The sequence below is a fragment of the Ursus arctos genome, unplaced genomic scaffold (genome assembly GCF_023065955.2).
Source record: "Ursus arctos isolate Adak ecotype North America unplaced genomic scaffold, UrsArc2.0 scaffold_3, whole genome shotgun sequence".
Lineage (NCBI taxonomy): Eukaryota > Metazoa > Chordata > Mammalia > Carnivora > Ursidae > Ursus > Ursus arctos.
The window spans coordinates 21,126,396-21,143,280 of record NW_026622985.1 but is presented as its reverse complement, the minus strand read 5'-3'; the positions used below and the strand labels follow the sequence as shown (position 1 = coordinate 21,143,280).

Here is a 16,885-nt window from a genome sequence, read left to right as displayed (position 1 = left end):
CCAGAGGGAAAGCTACCGAGATAAGGAAGGGCAAAGTCAGGAATAATATTTCTAATAATAGGTACTAGGAAGATTTCAAAGGATTTTAATAAGAGGGTTACATGAAAGTGGAGAAAAGCCAAGAGAGGCCTCAAACTCTGATCCTTCTGAAATCCAGTGGGGCTGTCAGAGTCTCCCAGGCAAGGAAGCTTTGAAAGATCACATGCCATGCTCACTACACACCACAGATCACGGTGACTCCTTGGTGCACAAGAGCATTACAGTAGTATTTACTTCCAACAGGAAATAATTCTACATAAGACAGATTTACTTTAAACTCCACCCTGGTGACTTCCATTACCAAAGGAGATTGTCATAAAGCACCCTCTTCCTAAATAGCCCCAGAAGCAGTGTTAGAAAAAGGGCCTAGTGCTCTTCAATGCCCCCTATCCCATAAAGCCTCTCCTATGGACTCAAAATGCTGACAGTGACAGTGATGAGAATGCAGTGATGGTGGTGGCAGGTGGCTGCTGCTAGTTACTGAACTGTCTATGTTTGATCCCCTGTGCCAGCATTCACTACTTCCTCGAACCCTCCCAGCTTTCCCAGGACGAAGGGAATAGTATGTCTATATGACAGATGAAGATTTAATCACACAGCTAATCAGGTGGTAGAGCTAGATTTTGAATCCAGGGCCAATATGTCCAGAGCCTGGGTGGCAGGGAGCTACCCTAGCCTGCCTCCCATGAGGAAGTCATTAGATACTGCAGTCATCTTATCATGTTTCTGAAGACCACTTTTCGGTCTTGCTAGGAATTATCTGATTTATAATAATAGAAAATTGCTTGTTGAGACTTTGTTTCTTTTACCTCCTTTTCTTTCTGATATGTACTTTTAGAAGACATAATGAGAGGATTCTGTGTGTGTGTGTGTGTGTGTGTGTGTGTGTGTGTGTGTATTTAATATGTGTGCAAATGGGGCGCCTGGGTGGCTCAGTTGGTTAAGTGTCTGCTGTCGGCTCAGGTCATGATCCTAGGGTCCTGGGATCAAGCCCGAGACTAGACTCCCCACTTAGCAGGGAGTCTGTTTCTCTCTCTCCCTTTGCCCCTCCCCTCCCCCTGCTCATGTGCCTGCTCTCTCTCTCTCTCAAATAAGTAAATAAAATCTTTAAAAAAAATGTGTGCACCTGCCAGTGCGAACTCATACATCGAAAAGAGAAGGTGTGTAGATAAGAATTGCATTTTAGAAATAGACACGGTCAGATCCCAGCCTTGCCACTTACTGGGCATGAGATTTAGAGCAAGTCATCGGACTTCCTGTGTGTCAGTCTCATTGCTTTTAAAATAGCAGTGATTCCAATTCAAGACTGTTGCTTCACTACATTGAGAAATGTATCTGCAGTACTTAGCACAGAGTTAAGTACTCAGAATTGTTCATATCTCTTCTAACTCTTTCGTCTTCAGGCTTTCCTACCATAATCCTATTTCCGCCTGTACAAGGAACAAAACCCAATGTGTATGTCAGCCCTCCCTTGGGGGCATTTGTATGCTAGAGAAAGAGCTATGTGTCACTGCCACTAGGCAGTGTTGTTGGTTCCTACCCTCTCCATGGACAAGGAGCTCTAAATTTCATACAAGAATTCATTAAACTATAAGGAGACTATAAGGGATCCTTATACTGTCAGCCCTCACGTTAGCTGATCCACAGCTGCTTCAAGCCACTCTGAGTCTAATATCTGTAGTTTATCATCTCATTATGTCAAACGTGAATACTCTCCTTTTGATTGACGTGAGCATCAACCCCCCTACAGGTATTCTACGACTTCTGTAAATATCCTTGGGAGTCTTTCCTTCTCTGTCCCAGCCCTTCAATCCAGGTCTGTCTGGCTCTAAAAAGTGTGGATGCTGGTTGCTAGTAATCAGTGGATTTAACTTATCTTGTTAGATATGGGGACTTTGCAAAGCTTAGATGATACTCTTTGCAACACCATCCGGTATAAATTTCATTTGCTGACCATTTATTTGAATGCATCAAACTCATCTCAAACTATCACAGGAGACCAGAAAGCAAGTGCACACTCTAGTCCTTTTGGCTGAAGCATGAATAATTTAAATACAATAACATAGGATCGAGGCATTGAGAACGCTGCTCCTGTCACAGAAATGTGCATTGCACGCAGGCCAGCCCCAGCAAAGGCCTGACCTCATGCCTGGTGGGGCACATGACGGATCACATAAGGTGCCCCTTAATCTCCTGCTCTCTGTAGAGCTCTACGTATGTTCTCTTAAATGACTTTGCCCCACTGTTATCCTAATTTGAAATTTTATTCTTCAGCCACATAAATAGAAGAACACAGTTTGAAAACCCCGTCCTGGAAGCAAAAAGGAAGCTACAGCAGCATAACATGCCCCACACAGAACTTGGAACAAAGCCCCTGCAGGCGCCAGCTTTCCGAGGTGAGTACCACGTCCACCCGCAACGCTGCAAAGGGAAAATGATCTACCAAACTGCCTGCTCTTACAGATATGCCTTTAGCTGTGACTATTTCGGATAATCAATTTGCTTTCCCCAAACCCCTCTCTCAGCTTTAGCTGAATGTTTGCTCTGTTCCACAGATTAAGTTAAAGCCTCAGGCGGTACCTTATAGGATTGTGCAGCAGGTGCTAGGTGGAGATTCGTGGGTTTTGGCAGTGGTACTGTAAAGTGCAGATTCATAGAGACTCATAGGTTTGTCCTCCAAAGACCAAGCACAAGAGTAAGGCTTGTTCTCCTTTGTGACAGTAGACGGCTCCTGGTCGACATTACCTAAGCCCACATCTACCCGCCCCCACGCGGTCCCCGAGAGGTCGCGCAGTGTGAATGACTTGTCTTACTATCCGCGTGACTGCGCTGGGAGGCCCTGGCCCTTCGGTACGTCTGTCCGGGGGCTGCTTGCTGCCCTTGACCACACCTTGGAGCCACGTAGCGGGATGAGTTGCTGCACAAACTTTTCATGTCTTGTGGGCTCTTACTCCTAAATGAAAGCACGAATACCACACTCCTCCAGCACAAATGCCACGAATGTAAAGGTCTCACAGTAACTTTTCTCCAATTGTAAATGTTACATTCACAAAGGAAACATAGATGGCAAGGTCACATGCATTTTTCATTTACATTTTAAAGGAAAAAAGTAAACTTAAATATAAAATGGAGAATGATTATATTTTTTTAATGCAGATCTATGTGATGTGTAAATACATGAAGTAAAATCCAATATGATGACTCATTATATCTATTACGTATCACCCAAAATGTAACAGCAGCAAAAGTACCAAAATACTTAGCTAAGTTCCTATGTAGAGTTTGGCTGTACAGTTACACACATCAAATCATAGCCCCAAAAATGTAACAACTAAATGTGTGTTTGCACAAGTATATACTTTATATATACTTCTGTGTGTGTGTGTGTGTGTGTGTGTATATATATATATATATATATATACACACACACAAGTGTATATATATATATGTGTGTGTATATATATATACACACACACTTGACTGAGATAGCATTCAGAGCAGATACTAATTCTGTTTCCTAGCATGACTATTATTTTTAAAGCATTTAATATGCTTAAGAATATGTTTATTACAGATCATAGCTGGAAAAACATGTAACAAACTAGTGGTCAAACCTAAATGAGTGGGTTCACATTATGGTCAGATTATTTGAACGTATGAACATATTGTTACAAGATGTGTTACCTTTACATTCATAATGATATATAGAAATATTGGCTTGCCTTTTGCTCACATTTTAGAGTATACTAAACACTATGAGGTCAGTAGAACTTTATCTGGTTATCTTTATAGCATCTCACAATATAAGCAAAAGTTAACTCAGTCCCACATCCAGGTACTCCTTCTACATAGCTGAGACATCTGAATAGATGGTAGCGTTCCATGGGTCTTATTCTTTTAAAAATAAAACAGTCCATTCTGGTTTTCCAGTTTTATCCCTTCAAAGTTTTGTGTAGGACCAGCCACTCACACATACCTCCTGATTGGACTCCTTCAGAACAAGATGAATGTATCCAGATGTGTCTGGATAATTTGGGCTTCTCTTTATCTATAGGCTCTGACGGCCTGTTGATTCAGCCCTTTTTAAAAAAGCCCAAGAAGGGCTGATTTGGTGAATGGAAACACTGACTTGACCGAAAATCTACAAACCAAGCAGCTTTTTCACCTTTCCTGGATGCTTGGGACTGCTCTGTGTTTGCAGGAAATACTAAAAATTCTGCTCCTGTAGTCACCACCTGCTTGCTTGCTTTTACTGCAGGAGACACCCACACTTACCCCTGGGATGACTGCTCAGTGTCTGGCTTTCCCTTGTGTGAGAACTTGCCTTAAATATGCTTTTTCTTTTTTAACTTATATTGGCCAATGTAGAAAAACCGCTCTTCACCCGGGATGCATCCCAGTTGAAGGGAACATTCCTCAGCACCACCCTAAAAAAGAGCAACATGGGTTTTGGATTCACCATCATTGGTGGAGATGAGCCTGACGAGTTTCTGCAGGTGAAAAGTGTGATTCCGGATGGGCCTGCAGCGCAGGATGGGAAAATGGAAACAGGTAAGGTCCTTACTGCTTTAGAAATTTGTTTTACAACATCTTTCATTTTCTCCTCCCCTAAGGCAAATAGGAGGAGCTTCTTTCTGTGTTTTTAATTTGAAGGTCAAAGATCATTTCACTTCAGGGAAAACAGAAATTATGTTTCTCCTAAGTGTAGGAGTATCAAATTGAAGTATTTTGGAAATAGCTCTAAATATCATTTTTGTCTTATTTTTCAGACTGTCCCTTCTATTTGCTGAATTTAATGGGCTCTTGAGATTGACACTTTCCTAATTTATTTTTAGAGTTCTTTCTCAGAAATGTGATTAACATTTCATACTATTCTACCTTATATTCAACCATTGATATTTTAAAATCTGCATTAATCTTGATATTCTCATGCTGAATTGCCCAGGTTAGATATTTAAATATGCATGACCATCTCATAGAAAAACATCTTGAATGGTATTCATCTTTGTATGTCCCCATCAATGTTTTAATATATAAGGTTTTTTCTGTAGTTCTTATGAATCAATTTTCACATGCAGTTACTTGGATGTCTGTGAAATTATAATCAAAATTCATTTAACATGGAGATGTGGAGGCAAATTGTTAAAGGCACAAAAGCATAAAATATGAAAGTTCCACAGAGGTAGAGAAAAAAGTAATGAAGTAAGTCTGGTTTTGCAGGTTGATTTTAAATTCTCCTAAGTCCTAAGGCCCATGACCTTGGATTAATCCCATAACTTATAAATGCTAGTTTCCTTATCTGGGAAAAAAAACAAAAACAAAAAAAGAAGAAATCAGATTTGATCTTGGTATTTAAAATACTGATTCAAGAATTTTGTAGTGTTGTTTTTGAAATACATTAGAAAGAGTATGATAAAAGTGCAGTAAATATATCTCCAAAGAACCGTATTGCCATTATATATTTTTCACAGTGCTGATTTAATTTATGATATCAACTCGCCAAAGTTAATGTGTCCTAATAGATATACAAATTAGAGAATTCGTTTTGAGGAAAAGTTATCGCATCTATGTGGTCTATATATTTGTGAATTGTTTTATTACCATTTAATAAATGGTTCCTCCAGAAATAACTGCTTTTCAAGGTCACCTAATGAATATATTTGTCGCTCCCACTCACTAGTGAATAATAATCCATTTAATAGGTGTTTCACCTCCTTAAAAGTTGAGAGAAGTTCTAAAACTAACCCACCACATTCTTCAAACACTATGGTTGTAAAAATCATCTGTACATAATCTTCTTGTAAGAGTTGAGTTAGAGAGTGTCCGACTCTACTGTCAATCCGGTGATATTTTACTAAACATCTGGACCTTCATGTTGCCAAAAAATCACAGAGAAACATCAAATGACTCAACTAAAAATCATCTTATTGCCTACAATTAGCATAAGAGCAAATTATAGAATTAATACCATCTTAGTAGAGGACAAGGTTGCCCAAAGCTTTTGAACTTCAGTGTAATACTTAATAAACCTATTTCTTTTCATAATGAGGAATAGTTATTTTTTTCTCTGATCCAACCCACTATCCCATGTTTCAAAAACTATAAAAGACTTTTTTCAGTGTAAACGTAAAACAAAAAAAGACATTTGCACAGCAAAGCCTTTTCTCTTCGTACTCATTCTGCTAGTTCGCTGTAGCCACAGAATCTAAGCTAGCCTCGTTCAGCCACAAAGTCAAAGCTTTTATTTAGAATTTAGCAGATTTTCTTCATTTAACATCATCACAGAACAGGTCCTAATAGAGAAAGAAGAACCTAGGATTTAATTCTATTCACTGTCTCGAATTTATTCCTATTCATTCATTCATTCATTCATTCATTCATTCATTCAAGAAACAATGTGTTTAGCTCCCCACTTTCACAAACATGACAGCACAGGAGGGCAACAAAGATGGAGAGGCCAAGGCCTGGCTCTCAAGGATTTTACGTCTAGGAAGGGCCTCTGATAGATAAACAAGTAGTCGTAACACAATATGAGTGGGATGAATCTGTAATAACTCTGATGTTGGCACCAAAATCGAGAGAGTGGGAGGAGGAAGCAACAGAAATGTTTAAAAAGAGAAGTGTGTTCCTAACCATGTAATCTTATTGGGCTTTTATAGAACTGATAATTTCTCTCATCAGAAAAGAATACCATAAACATTTGAAATCTGCTTATAAAATACTCAGGAAATGTAAATGTTTATTTTTAATTGTGAGGTAATTTAAAATAAAATGTAAGCACATTTCTGTGACATTCCACAAGTTGTACTAGCAGAGGCTCCTCAGTTCATTCAGCTAATGTTTTGTGAATATCCATATGTCCCAGGTGTTCTGCTGATTATTAGGGATGCAAAGATGAAGAGACAAATATTTCTATACTTAAGAAGCTTACACTGTAGAAATAATGAGTAGCATGTTAATGAATATTTACATCAATGCAATAACAAAAGTTTGTACAAAGTCCAGAAATAAGACAGAGGAATGGAAGATTAAGTCTATTGGGAGATGTTTAGGGAGGGCCTCGTAGGGATGCCTGACAGAGTTTTGAGTGATGGTAGGTATTTGCTAGGTGGACAAATAAGGAAAGCCACAGGAAGTGGAAATAGCATATGCAAAGGCACAGTAGTAGGGGATACCTAGATAAAGATTGATATGCCATCACAGCCTATGGCAATAGCCCAACTTCAGCAGGTATTCCTGTGAACTACCAAATAAAATGATAATCTTAACTGGTAAAGATGAACTATAATGATGTGTGGGAAACATCAAAGAATAGTATGTAGTCATATGTCCTCATCTAAAAGACATAGATTTCATAAATGCATGAATACTTACATATAAGATCTTTCATGTAAATTTCTCATATAAATTTTCAACCAATTAGGCATAGAGCTTTACTCTATGGCTGATGTTTTCTTTATTTGTGTGTCCCTAGAGCCTGAATCAGTGCAAGGCAAAGAGCAAGTGCTCAGTAATATTTGCTGGATGGATGGGTGGATGGATTGTTGGGTACACTTAGAAATTAAGAAGTGAAATTTCAATTGGCTGAATTCACTTTTACGGCATAGCCTGGTCAATGCTAATTGGCCCAATAACTTACCATTAAAGCAAAAACAAACCAGCATTCCAGTTTCTGGAGGAAATTAAAAAGACAAAAACATGTTAGGGACAAAATTAATTTCCTTTTTTGTAATGACTTCATCTATAAATGAACCTCTAGATTTTTTAAAAATAGACACTACAGATAGAATGATAAATCATTAGTATTTAAAAGGTGTGTGGTCTCAGGTGTGTGGTCTCAGGGCGCCTGGGTGGCTCAGTCGGTTGAGGGTCCCACTCTTGGTTTCAGCTCCAGTCATAATCTCAGGGTTGTGGGACCAGCCAGAGTCAGGCTCCAGGATCGGTGGGGAGTCTGCTGGAGATTCTCTCTCCCTCTCCCTCTGCCCTTCCCACCACTCGTGTTCTCTCTGTCTCCCTGTCTCTGTCTCTCTCTCTCTTTCTCAAATAAATAAATAAATCGTAAAAACAGCGAGTCATCTCATTTGACATTGAAATAAGCATGAAAATACTTGAATCAATTTTTCTAGCTCTAGGTTATCTCTAATTTAGGCAAAGAAATGTCAGTAGTTTGTGTGGACACAAAGAAAGATCCCCTCTACTACAAAGTTGACCAAGGGTCCTACACAATAAAAACAAGAGTAGGGTGGGAATTCTTTCTTTCTCAGTCAGCACTAATTCATGGGAAGGGGTAGAGAACAGGGGAAAATGAGGACCTTGTGCCCCTGGCTGCTTTTTGAAAACTAATTGAGCCAATCCCCAATGGTCCTATCATGTTCTAGAAGACGCTTTCTTAGAAGAAATTACCATAGTGCCCAGAAACTATCCGACTTCTGATTATTAAGTATTCTACACATCCTGGCAATCATTTGTAGGCACCAGAGATCCTGGTAATATTCTTTAAACTATTTTTAAACTATTTTTAAAATCAAGATTGATATACTAAGGCTTATGTAGAAACTGCAAAGTCCGAGAGTTATTTATCTAACATCCTTCAGTTAAAAAGCTTCTCTCGTTACATGATGTTTCCTCTTTTTCCCCAGGCTTATTTTTGAATCGAGGCTTGAGGTTTTCAACAAATATAAGAGGGAGGAAAGCTGGCCTATCTGTGAAGTTCTCCTATAGATAGGGGTTGAATTATGAGGTCACTCACAACCTGTTAGATTTTATTTGCCCTCTTCTAGAATGTATCCATGTTATTAGTCAAATGGCAAGAAACTGGGAGACTAACATCCTGACATTCTCTAGCTCTCGGCGATTCTCCATTTCAGCAGATCGCTGGTACTGCCCCTTTGCTGGTTGCTACCTCATTCTTTGTGTTTCTGGAAGTAGAGGCATAAGATTAATTTTGTCAGAATCACCTGGGGAGCTTTTTAAAGATGCAGATTCCCGTGCCCCTGCGCCTACTGATTCCCAATTTCTGGAAGTGGTTTTTGGGCATGCGCTTTTATACCCTTTTAAAAATTGTCAAATCAACGCATGCGTGTGAAAAATAATCTCATCAAAATATTTGTAATGCATAAAATATCTCCTATCCTGCTTCTCCCCACCCTCCAGGCCCTTATCCCAGAAGCACTCAACCAGTTTGTATTCTTAGAGATGGTTACCTTCACACCTCCAATTAATGTGTTTATACTGTTGTCTTGATTTAGCACATTTAGACATGACCTATATTTACTTCCTCTTAGAAAGAAATGAAGATTTAGCTCTCTTGTTTCCCATCTGCCTTCCCATATTTTCCCAATAGAATTTTACAACTGATTTTAGTAATATTTGTACGGTTTTTGCATTACCAAGGCTTTATACATTTGTTCACTGACACCAACGGTGTACCATTAATACCTTTTTCCCCTTAAACAGCTTTGTGGAGTTTCGCTTTGTCTTTCTCTCTGTCTTGAAGTATCTTTCTTAAAATAATTATTTGTTTTTCCTCCCCAAGCACCATCACATTAGGTCCTCTAGCGGGTCTTCTTTTTTCCGGTCATCTTTTGTCCTCTTGTTCCTGTCTGAGGCTAAGTGTTCATCTGACCCTTGGGGACATTCCATCGTGTCTCTCCCCAGCAGAGTCCACCGTTATCCACATTCATACCTCTTTTTTACAGATGCTCATTTTACTGGAGCGCAGTCCCTTGCATGTGTTATGATCCTCAACTGTCCATATTTAAAAGTGAAACTGGAAAGTTTCCCTAGGATTCTTAGCCAGGGACAGAATATGAACGTCTGTTAAATTGGGATTTTTTTTTTTTTTGGAGACACTTTCAGTTTTCGACTTGGGTTAGGTGGTGGGAGTTCTGCCAACAGTGCCACCGGGAGGATTATATACTTGTATCAAACCTTCCTGGAATTCTGCAGAGCAACTGAGAGCCCTTCTTGCCTCTGTTGCCCCTCCCCCCACTCCAAGAACAGACTAGAACAGGAATCAGCAAATGCTTTCTGTAAAGGTTCAAATAGTAAATATTTTAGGCTTTGTGGGCCAGGTGATCTCTGTCACACTGTTTAACTCTGTTGTCGTGAAAGCGGCCTTAGACAACCCAAGAATAAATCAGTGTGGCTGTGTTCCAGTAAAATTGTATTTACAAATACAGGCATCAGGTTTTGCTCCACGGGCCAGAGTTTGCCAGCCCTCCACTCTAGAATAGACCTTCCAAAACTGTGATAAATTAGCCATCATGCCTTTATTTTCATTCCATATTCTAAAATTCTCTTGAGCTGTCAGGCCATATAATGGCCCCTCTCTGTCAGATAAATGGCTTCTCTCAGGTTCTTTTCATTGCTAGGGGTTTATGCATTTTAAAGCCTTTGTTAAAGAGGGTGCCGTGTGTATTCGGTCTGTCATCTGGAGCCGGACGTCTTAGAATCTGCATTTTTACATGCACTGAAGTCTGAGAACTGTGTGGAGTGGCAGGTACCAGCAGGAAGACTCCCTTCCCATCTACTGTACTTAAACACTGTCCATGCTACCCTGACCACCTCTCAACAGAGCCTATGCTCAGAATTGCTTTTAAGGAGTGTTTATGAGTATTCCCGGGTACTAACGTTTGGAGTAGAGTCTCTGGCCATCTACCCAATAGAACAAAGCTGATTACTCCTTATGGTTATCTTTCATATCAGTCTAGGACATCAACTGAAGAGCAATTTCTCATTCTTTGGCGATTTTAACCCTGTTAATACTCAATCCCATAATTTGCATTATCTGAAATCTTAGTTATCCTTTTGCTTTCTAGGGAACAGCAGAGATTAACCTGAGGCTGTGGGTGTTGTGCAAGCAGACAACTGCTCGGCTCTCAACCCAGTAGTTATTACCCCTCTTAAGGCAGGTCCTTCGGGACTGATTCTCCAGTTAATGGTCACCCAGTGGTTTCCCGACCTGCCCTACCCCAGTTTTATTTGATCTTCCCTAGCCATTGTTAGCTGCTCACCAGTTTAATGAAGTAACATCGCTGTTAATTAAATATCTCCTGAGAAAGAATGTATGTAAGAGAAAGCCCAAGATGTAATTAAAAAATGTTTTGTGTCTCATCTTCCCTCTACATGATAACTTGTGTCCAGCACAGGCTTGCTTTTGGATTTTGAGCACACTACTGTGTTGGTCTGTCCCAGCTGCTCTCACACTGACTGGCTTACTTTATAAAACGTCTCAGTGAATCAGCCAGTTCTTCATCACCACCCACTTCCATCTCAGATGTTCACATTTAGATGGTTCTGTCAATTTCCAGAAGCAAATGAATGAATCAGAGAAATGTAATTTTTCTCTTTGAGGTATCTGTTGAGTTTTCTATTGCAAACCACACCAAAACTCAGTGACAATCAAACATTTACTCATGATTCCACATTCTTGCCTGGGATCTGCTCAGTGGTTCTCATCTGCTAGGCTTTCTTTGGGACTTTCATGCAGCCACAATAATGGAGAAGCCCTCCTGGGGCTGGGATGTGCAGGGTGGTTTCACCCACAGTTGAGGCCTCAGCTGGGATGGATGGGACTCCCCAGGGCTGATAAGGCATCTCTCTCTCCACATGGTCTCAGCAGCAGGGTGCTTGGACCAGTTTCCATGGTGGCTTAGGGCTCTAAGAGAGCAAAGGGGAAAACTGTCAGGCCTCTCAAGGCCTAGCCTCACACCAGCACGGCATCACTTCTACCCCTTCTACTGATCAAAGCAAGTCATCGGTCAGCCCATTTTCAAAGGCCCGGAAACTAGGCCCTGTGTTTTGGTGGGAGAAGGGACAAAGCATTTCTAGTCATCTTTGATCTACCACAGTATCCTTTCTGTGGCTTCCTCGTTTCTGAATGACTTGACTTTGTTCAAACTTCCCTCAGAAGCTTATCTTTTACTTCTGTGGACACTCTACCTTTTTACCTTTCTGGCACAGAAGCGTTGATAATGGGTTGCCTTCCAGTTCTCCATCATGCTATGACTAAATAGCAGTGAATCATAATACCACGTCCAGGGAATATGAGTGGTAAAATCACCAGGTCTCCAGCTCTGTCTTTCTAATAAAAATAGAGGAGTGGTTGCAGCAATTCACTGTGTAAGATCTAACAAAATAATCAGACTCAGATCTATGTTAGATAATATTCTAAATTACCCCTTGGTATTAGACATTTATGAGCTTTAGATGCTATACACACACAAAAAAAGTCTTGTATTCTACAAAAGCCAGAAAATAGAATTGAATTTCCAGCCGGCTGACCAATACTAATGTCTCCAGTAGAGAAGAAATAAACTGTGCTTGTTTAGCTTGTCAATATATTTACTCTTGATTTTTTCCAAACACGCCTAACTTTTAAAACCTCACTTCATTTTGTTCAAATACCTAACATCTCCCCTGCAAGCAATGTGTCTTTCAGATCAATCACTGGACATCTCCCAGAGAAGGCAAGAGCCACAGTAAACACTTTCTATCTTCTGTCCTCCTTTTAAGATGATCTATTAGGTAATACAAATGCCATCATTGACACAATACTTGATTTTGGCTACACACCAAACCACTTGAAAGGATTAAGACATTGTTGCACCAATTCATAAAATCATGATGTGCTTCAGTAAAGCATTTAGTTTTAAAAATCTAGAGGTCTTTGTAACCCAAACAAATACTATTGCAGTGCTTCTTTTTGGCACATTTCTCTCTTTTCTCTCATTGTAAATGCCTTGTACTACACTGTTTATGACCTCTTCGCTCAAAATCAGAGTCTAGATAAAAGCTCACTTGAGAAGGATTAACTACTCTACAAGTTCTATCTAGTTTTCATCTCTACCCCAGGCTTAAGATCTTGATTCTCATCTCACACAGATATAGCAAAGTTTGTTACTTTAATTTTGTTTCTAGTTCCATATTGGTATCCATTTGGGTAAGTCACACAGTAATTGAGTTATGCCATTCATGACCGTTGTACCTATTAACACCATGGAAGTCAAAGCACTTAAATGTACTTTTATCACTATTATTTTTAAGTCATTCTGCAGAAAAGCTTTACGTTAATTTGCAGCACAGGTTCACTGGCCCTCCTAGGAGCTCAAGAAGAAAGGAGGTGGGGCTCCGACTCAGCCTAAGCACCCAGCTCAGAAGGTACCAGACGTTACAACACCAGGGATATTACATTAAAGTAATTTCACTGGGTATGAAATTAGTGATTTAAAAATCTGAAAGCTTATCATTTAAGTTTAATGGAAATGGGCTGGAGATTATGGGGTTAATGCTGTCTTTTTATTACCTACTCCATGGAGGAAGTGGTTGGTTGTCAGTATATTAGTGAAGGGTTTTTAGCTTAAATTAGACACATTTGAGATAATGATATCATCTAATGCATTTAAGAAGTGCTTATAATTTTAATTTCTTAGGTCTGGGGCCAGGATCACCAGTTCTCTTGCTTATAAATGAAACAAAATTATCCAAATAGGTACAAAGAGTACCAGATTCTGGTACACACAGGATTGGCCTGTGTGTTTTTATAGACAATGCTAAAGTCATTCTGTTCCTATTACTCTCTGTCCAGAAACTAATGGAACTGAGCCTTTGGTTCACCCACCCCCTCCTTCAGCGGATTTGTAAATTCTTATTATTTGCCATCCCCCGCCCCCAGCACCTAACTATAAGCTCTCTGAGGTCAGAGCCTATTTCTGACTTCATCACTAATAAATTCCCAAGGCATATTTACTACCAGATATATGACATATATTCAACTTGGTGATTGCACAGTTGAAGGAATCCATCTGTGCAGCACTGATCTGCTTACGTGGATTACTATGAAGGCATAAGATTTGCTGTAATAATCACAGATTTTTCTATGATCATGCTCCCTTAGAGAATTATTTAAGGCTTTTGTCTAATTTAACCAAACATTTCATTAGATGAGCTATTACATATAAAATACTTAGAATAGGGCATGACATAGGGAATCATTCGAAATTGGTAACCATTATTAATATTTATAAGACTATCTTCCAATAAACCAAAGGAAGCTTTAGTATTCTGGGAATGATATATGAAAAGATTTATGAACAGTGTAGGATGTTCACCGTTTGGGCCCTGGGAATGAGATGATTCTGTATGGAACACTAACAACAAAAAAATTCTTGCTTCTTAAACTACTTTTCAGTTTCAGGTAATCAGAAAATTGTTAGAATTGTGGTGCCATGTTGACAACTCTTATTCTGTTGGCAAACTGGCAGCCGAAGTAGGACACTCAACCTCTTATGTGTGCATATATCACTGAAAATTGGGCTGGGGTGCCATATGGGCATGCCACTGGATTCTGACTCCTGTTTACCAGGTACACGTTGGAGACATCACTAATCTCATCTTCATTTGCTTAACGAAGTTCCTCACTTTTTGATATTATAACCCACTCCAAAATAAAAACACATCAATCCCGAATCATAAGAAACAAAAAGAAAAGTCTAAAGAGGTTAAGATAGTTGGAAAATGTCTGAGGCAAAATACGTTTCTGTTAAAAAAAAAATAATACTCCCTGACTCAAATATCCATGTAGGATATTGGTGCATGTTCCTATTGGTCGTCATGTTGGCTCATAAGTGCTCACTGAATAGTTTAATTTCCTAGATACACACACATACATCACCACCACCGCATATAAGTGAGAAAAAGAGGCAAGAAGTATGTCTTCCACTGTTTCCTCAGCTAAGTCTTAGATCTTAGTTCATAATTATAAATCTCTTCGCATTCTCAACAAGAAGTCTTCACTGAAGTCAATAGGAGATAAATTGCCATGCAGACCTTTGTTTATAAGTGTAATTCTGCTGGTTTTTGCAAGCTGCCAGTGAAATTAGAGATGGAGCGCGCTGGAGTCGGCAAATATCAAAGCTGCTGCAGCTGCAGAACCATGATTCCCGTATCCAGTGTAATTAATGTGCCTCTCACATGAGCCAGCTGAGGATTTGCATGAACTGACAGGAGCACACACGGTAAATCTCGTGTCATCATCTAATTTACTACTTTGTCCGAAAACCCAACTCTGTAAGGTGAATTTTGCATCTCTTAATGGCAAGAACTTTTATCAGAATCTAAAGCATTTCATCATGTAAACGAGATATTAACCATAAAGGGGGGGGGACTTTGTTTTGCAAAACCAAGATTAATAACCTAGAACTGTCTTTCTCCACATTATCACCTTCGTATTCCTTTCCTCTTTGTTTTAAAGTGTCAGATCCTGATTTCACCCCTCTGGCTTCTTTGTGTGTTCTTCTTTCCTATTTTCTCACCTGACTAGGAAAAAAGCAAAAACTGGATCTATTTTCTCCCATGTTCTCCTGAGAGAATGAAATTTGGGGCATGAAAAAACAAGCTTAGATTGCCACATCTCTGAATGTAATATGAAGCACTTAGCATACTTTCCAGTGTCGTGATGGATAGACACACTAGGTAGCGATACTGGCATGTTTTCAAGGCAGTTTCTCATGGACTCGTATGAGATCATGATCCTGAATTGGGACATAAAAGCTTTGAAGTGTTAGAATAATGAGGTTGGGGCTAGATGTAGCAAGAGCTGAAATTATACAAATCCATCCTGTGTGCAGTGAACATTCCTGGAAAACAAGGTGCCTGGCTTTTGTGGTCATTGACATTTGCCTACAGGCTACATCAGTGGTGACAGGTGTAATCTCAGAATTTACAAAGTAGGACCTCAAGTACAAACTAAAAGATATGGAATTGTTTCCAGTGTTTCTCATCAAGGCTGGGTCTTTGAGATTTTATTTTTTTTAACAAAATGCAAAGGTCATTTTCCCTTTGGAAAAAAATAACCACCTGCCATTTCCTAGAGAAAAGGTGACATTTTTCTATGAAAAGGAGACATTTTGCCCAGAGGCGAGTGAAGGCACTTTCTGGGATTGCCTGACAGTGAGTTTACATAAGAGCAGAACAAGATGCTGTGCCTCTGGCAGAAATGACATTTTTCCTCCCTATTCAGAGTTGCAAATTTTAAAAAATACAAAACTGACTTTCTGGTGGTAATTCTGGTCTCTTATTGATGTGTGCAGTGGCAATACTAATTAATGTTGTGAACGTGTGCCATGCTGAGACCAGGGGAGGTGATAAAAGATGGCGGACGGGGAACTGAGCCCTGAGCTAGAAGTCCAGTCCTTCACTTTGGATTTCTGTCACTGACTAATCTTGTTCTGTTTCACCTAGCACTTCACTGCACAGCATCAGTATTCCTGTCTATTAATAATTACTCAAAATAGATATATCCATTTGCTCATTCATTTATCCAGCAAACTTTATCATGCTATGTTGAGTTGGAGCTTTTCACAGAACTGGCTCTGGGTCCCATCACCCTCCTCTGCAGCTACTGTGGAACTGCCCTACTACAATAAACTGCCCCCCCCCTCTCTGTATAAACAAAAGCTGGAGAGGGAAAAAGAATCTTCAACATAGTTTTCCTTATGTGGGATGCAGGCTTGTGTTGAGAAGTAATCCAGTAGTCCCCATGTGAAAGGGAAGGGTGCTTCTCATGCCCATCTCAATCCAAGTGAGGAGGGAGGCTCTAAGGGAATAATCACTCCTTCAAATTGAGATTGTCAAAAACAAGGAGAGAGGGTGTTTTGGTTTCCAAACTGAACATCTGCTCAGGCAGTGGACTTGCTTCCTTTGGCCATCAAAGGAAAGAAATAAATTGGAGAGTGGAGGGAGGATAGAGGGAAAACACGGCAGTGAAGCTACTGCCCTCAGTATCTGGCATGGCAAGGCTATGCCAAGTTCTCTATGGTTGAAAGAGACCTTGACCTGAGCCAGC

At 39.8% G+C, this 16,885-nt stretch overlaps 1 protein-coding gene across 2 annotated transcripts in view; it reads left to right on the top strand.

Annotated features, from left to right (window-relative positions):
- Nucleotides 1-16,885, top strand: part of MAGI2 (membrane associated guanylate kinase, WW and PDZ domain containing 2) — a 1,245,024-nt gene that overhangs the window by 963,286 nt on the left and 264,853 nt on the right. For both annotated transcript variants that reach the window (XM_048212921.2, XM_048212920.2), the window contains exons 8-9: nt 2,314-2,435; nt 4,408-4,590. In XM_048212921.2, the coding sequence (XP_048068878.1) occupies nt 2,314-2,435; nt 4,408-4,590 (305 nt within the window). The remainder of the gene's footprint in view (nt 1-2,313; nt 2,436-4,407; nt 4,591-16,885) is intronic.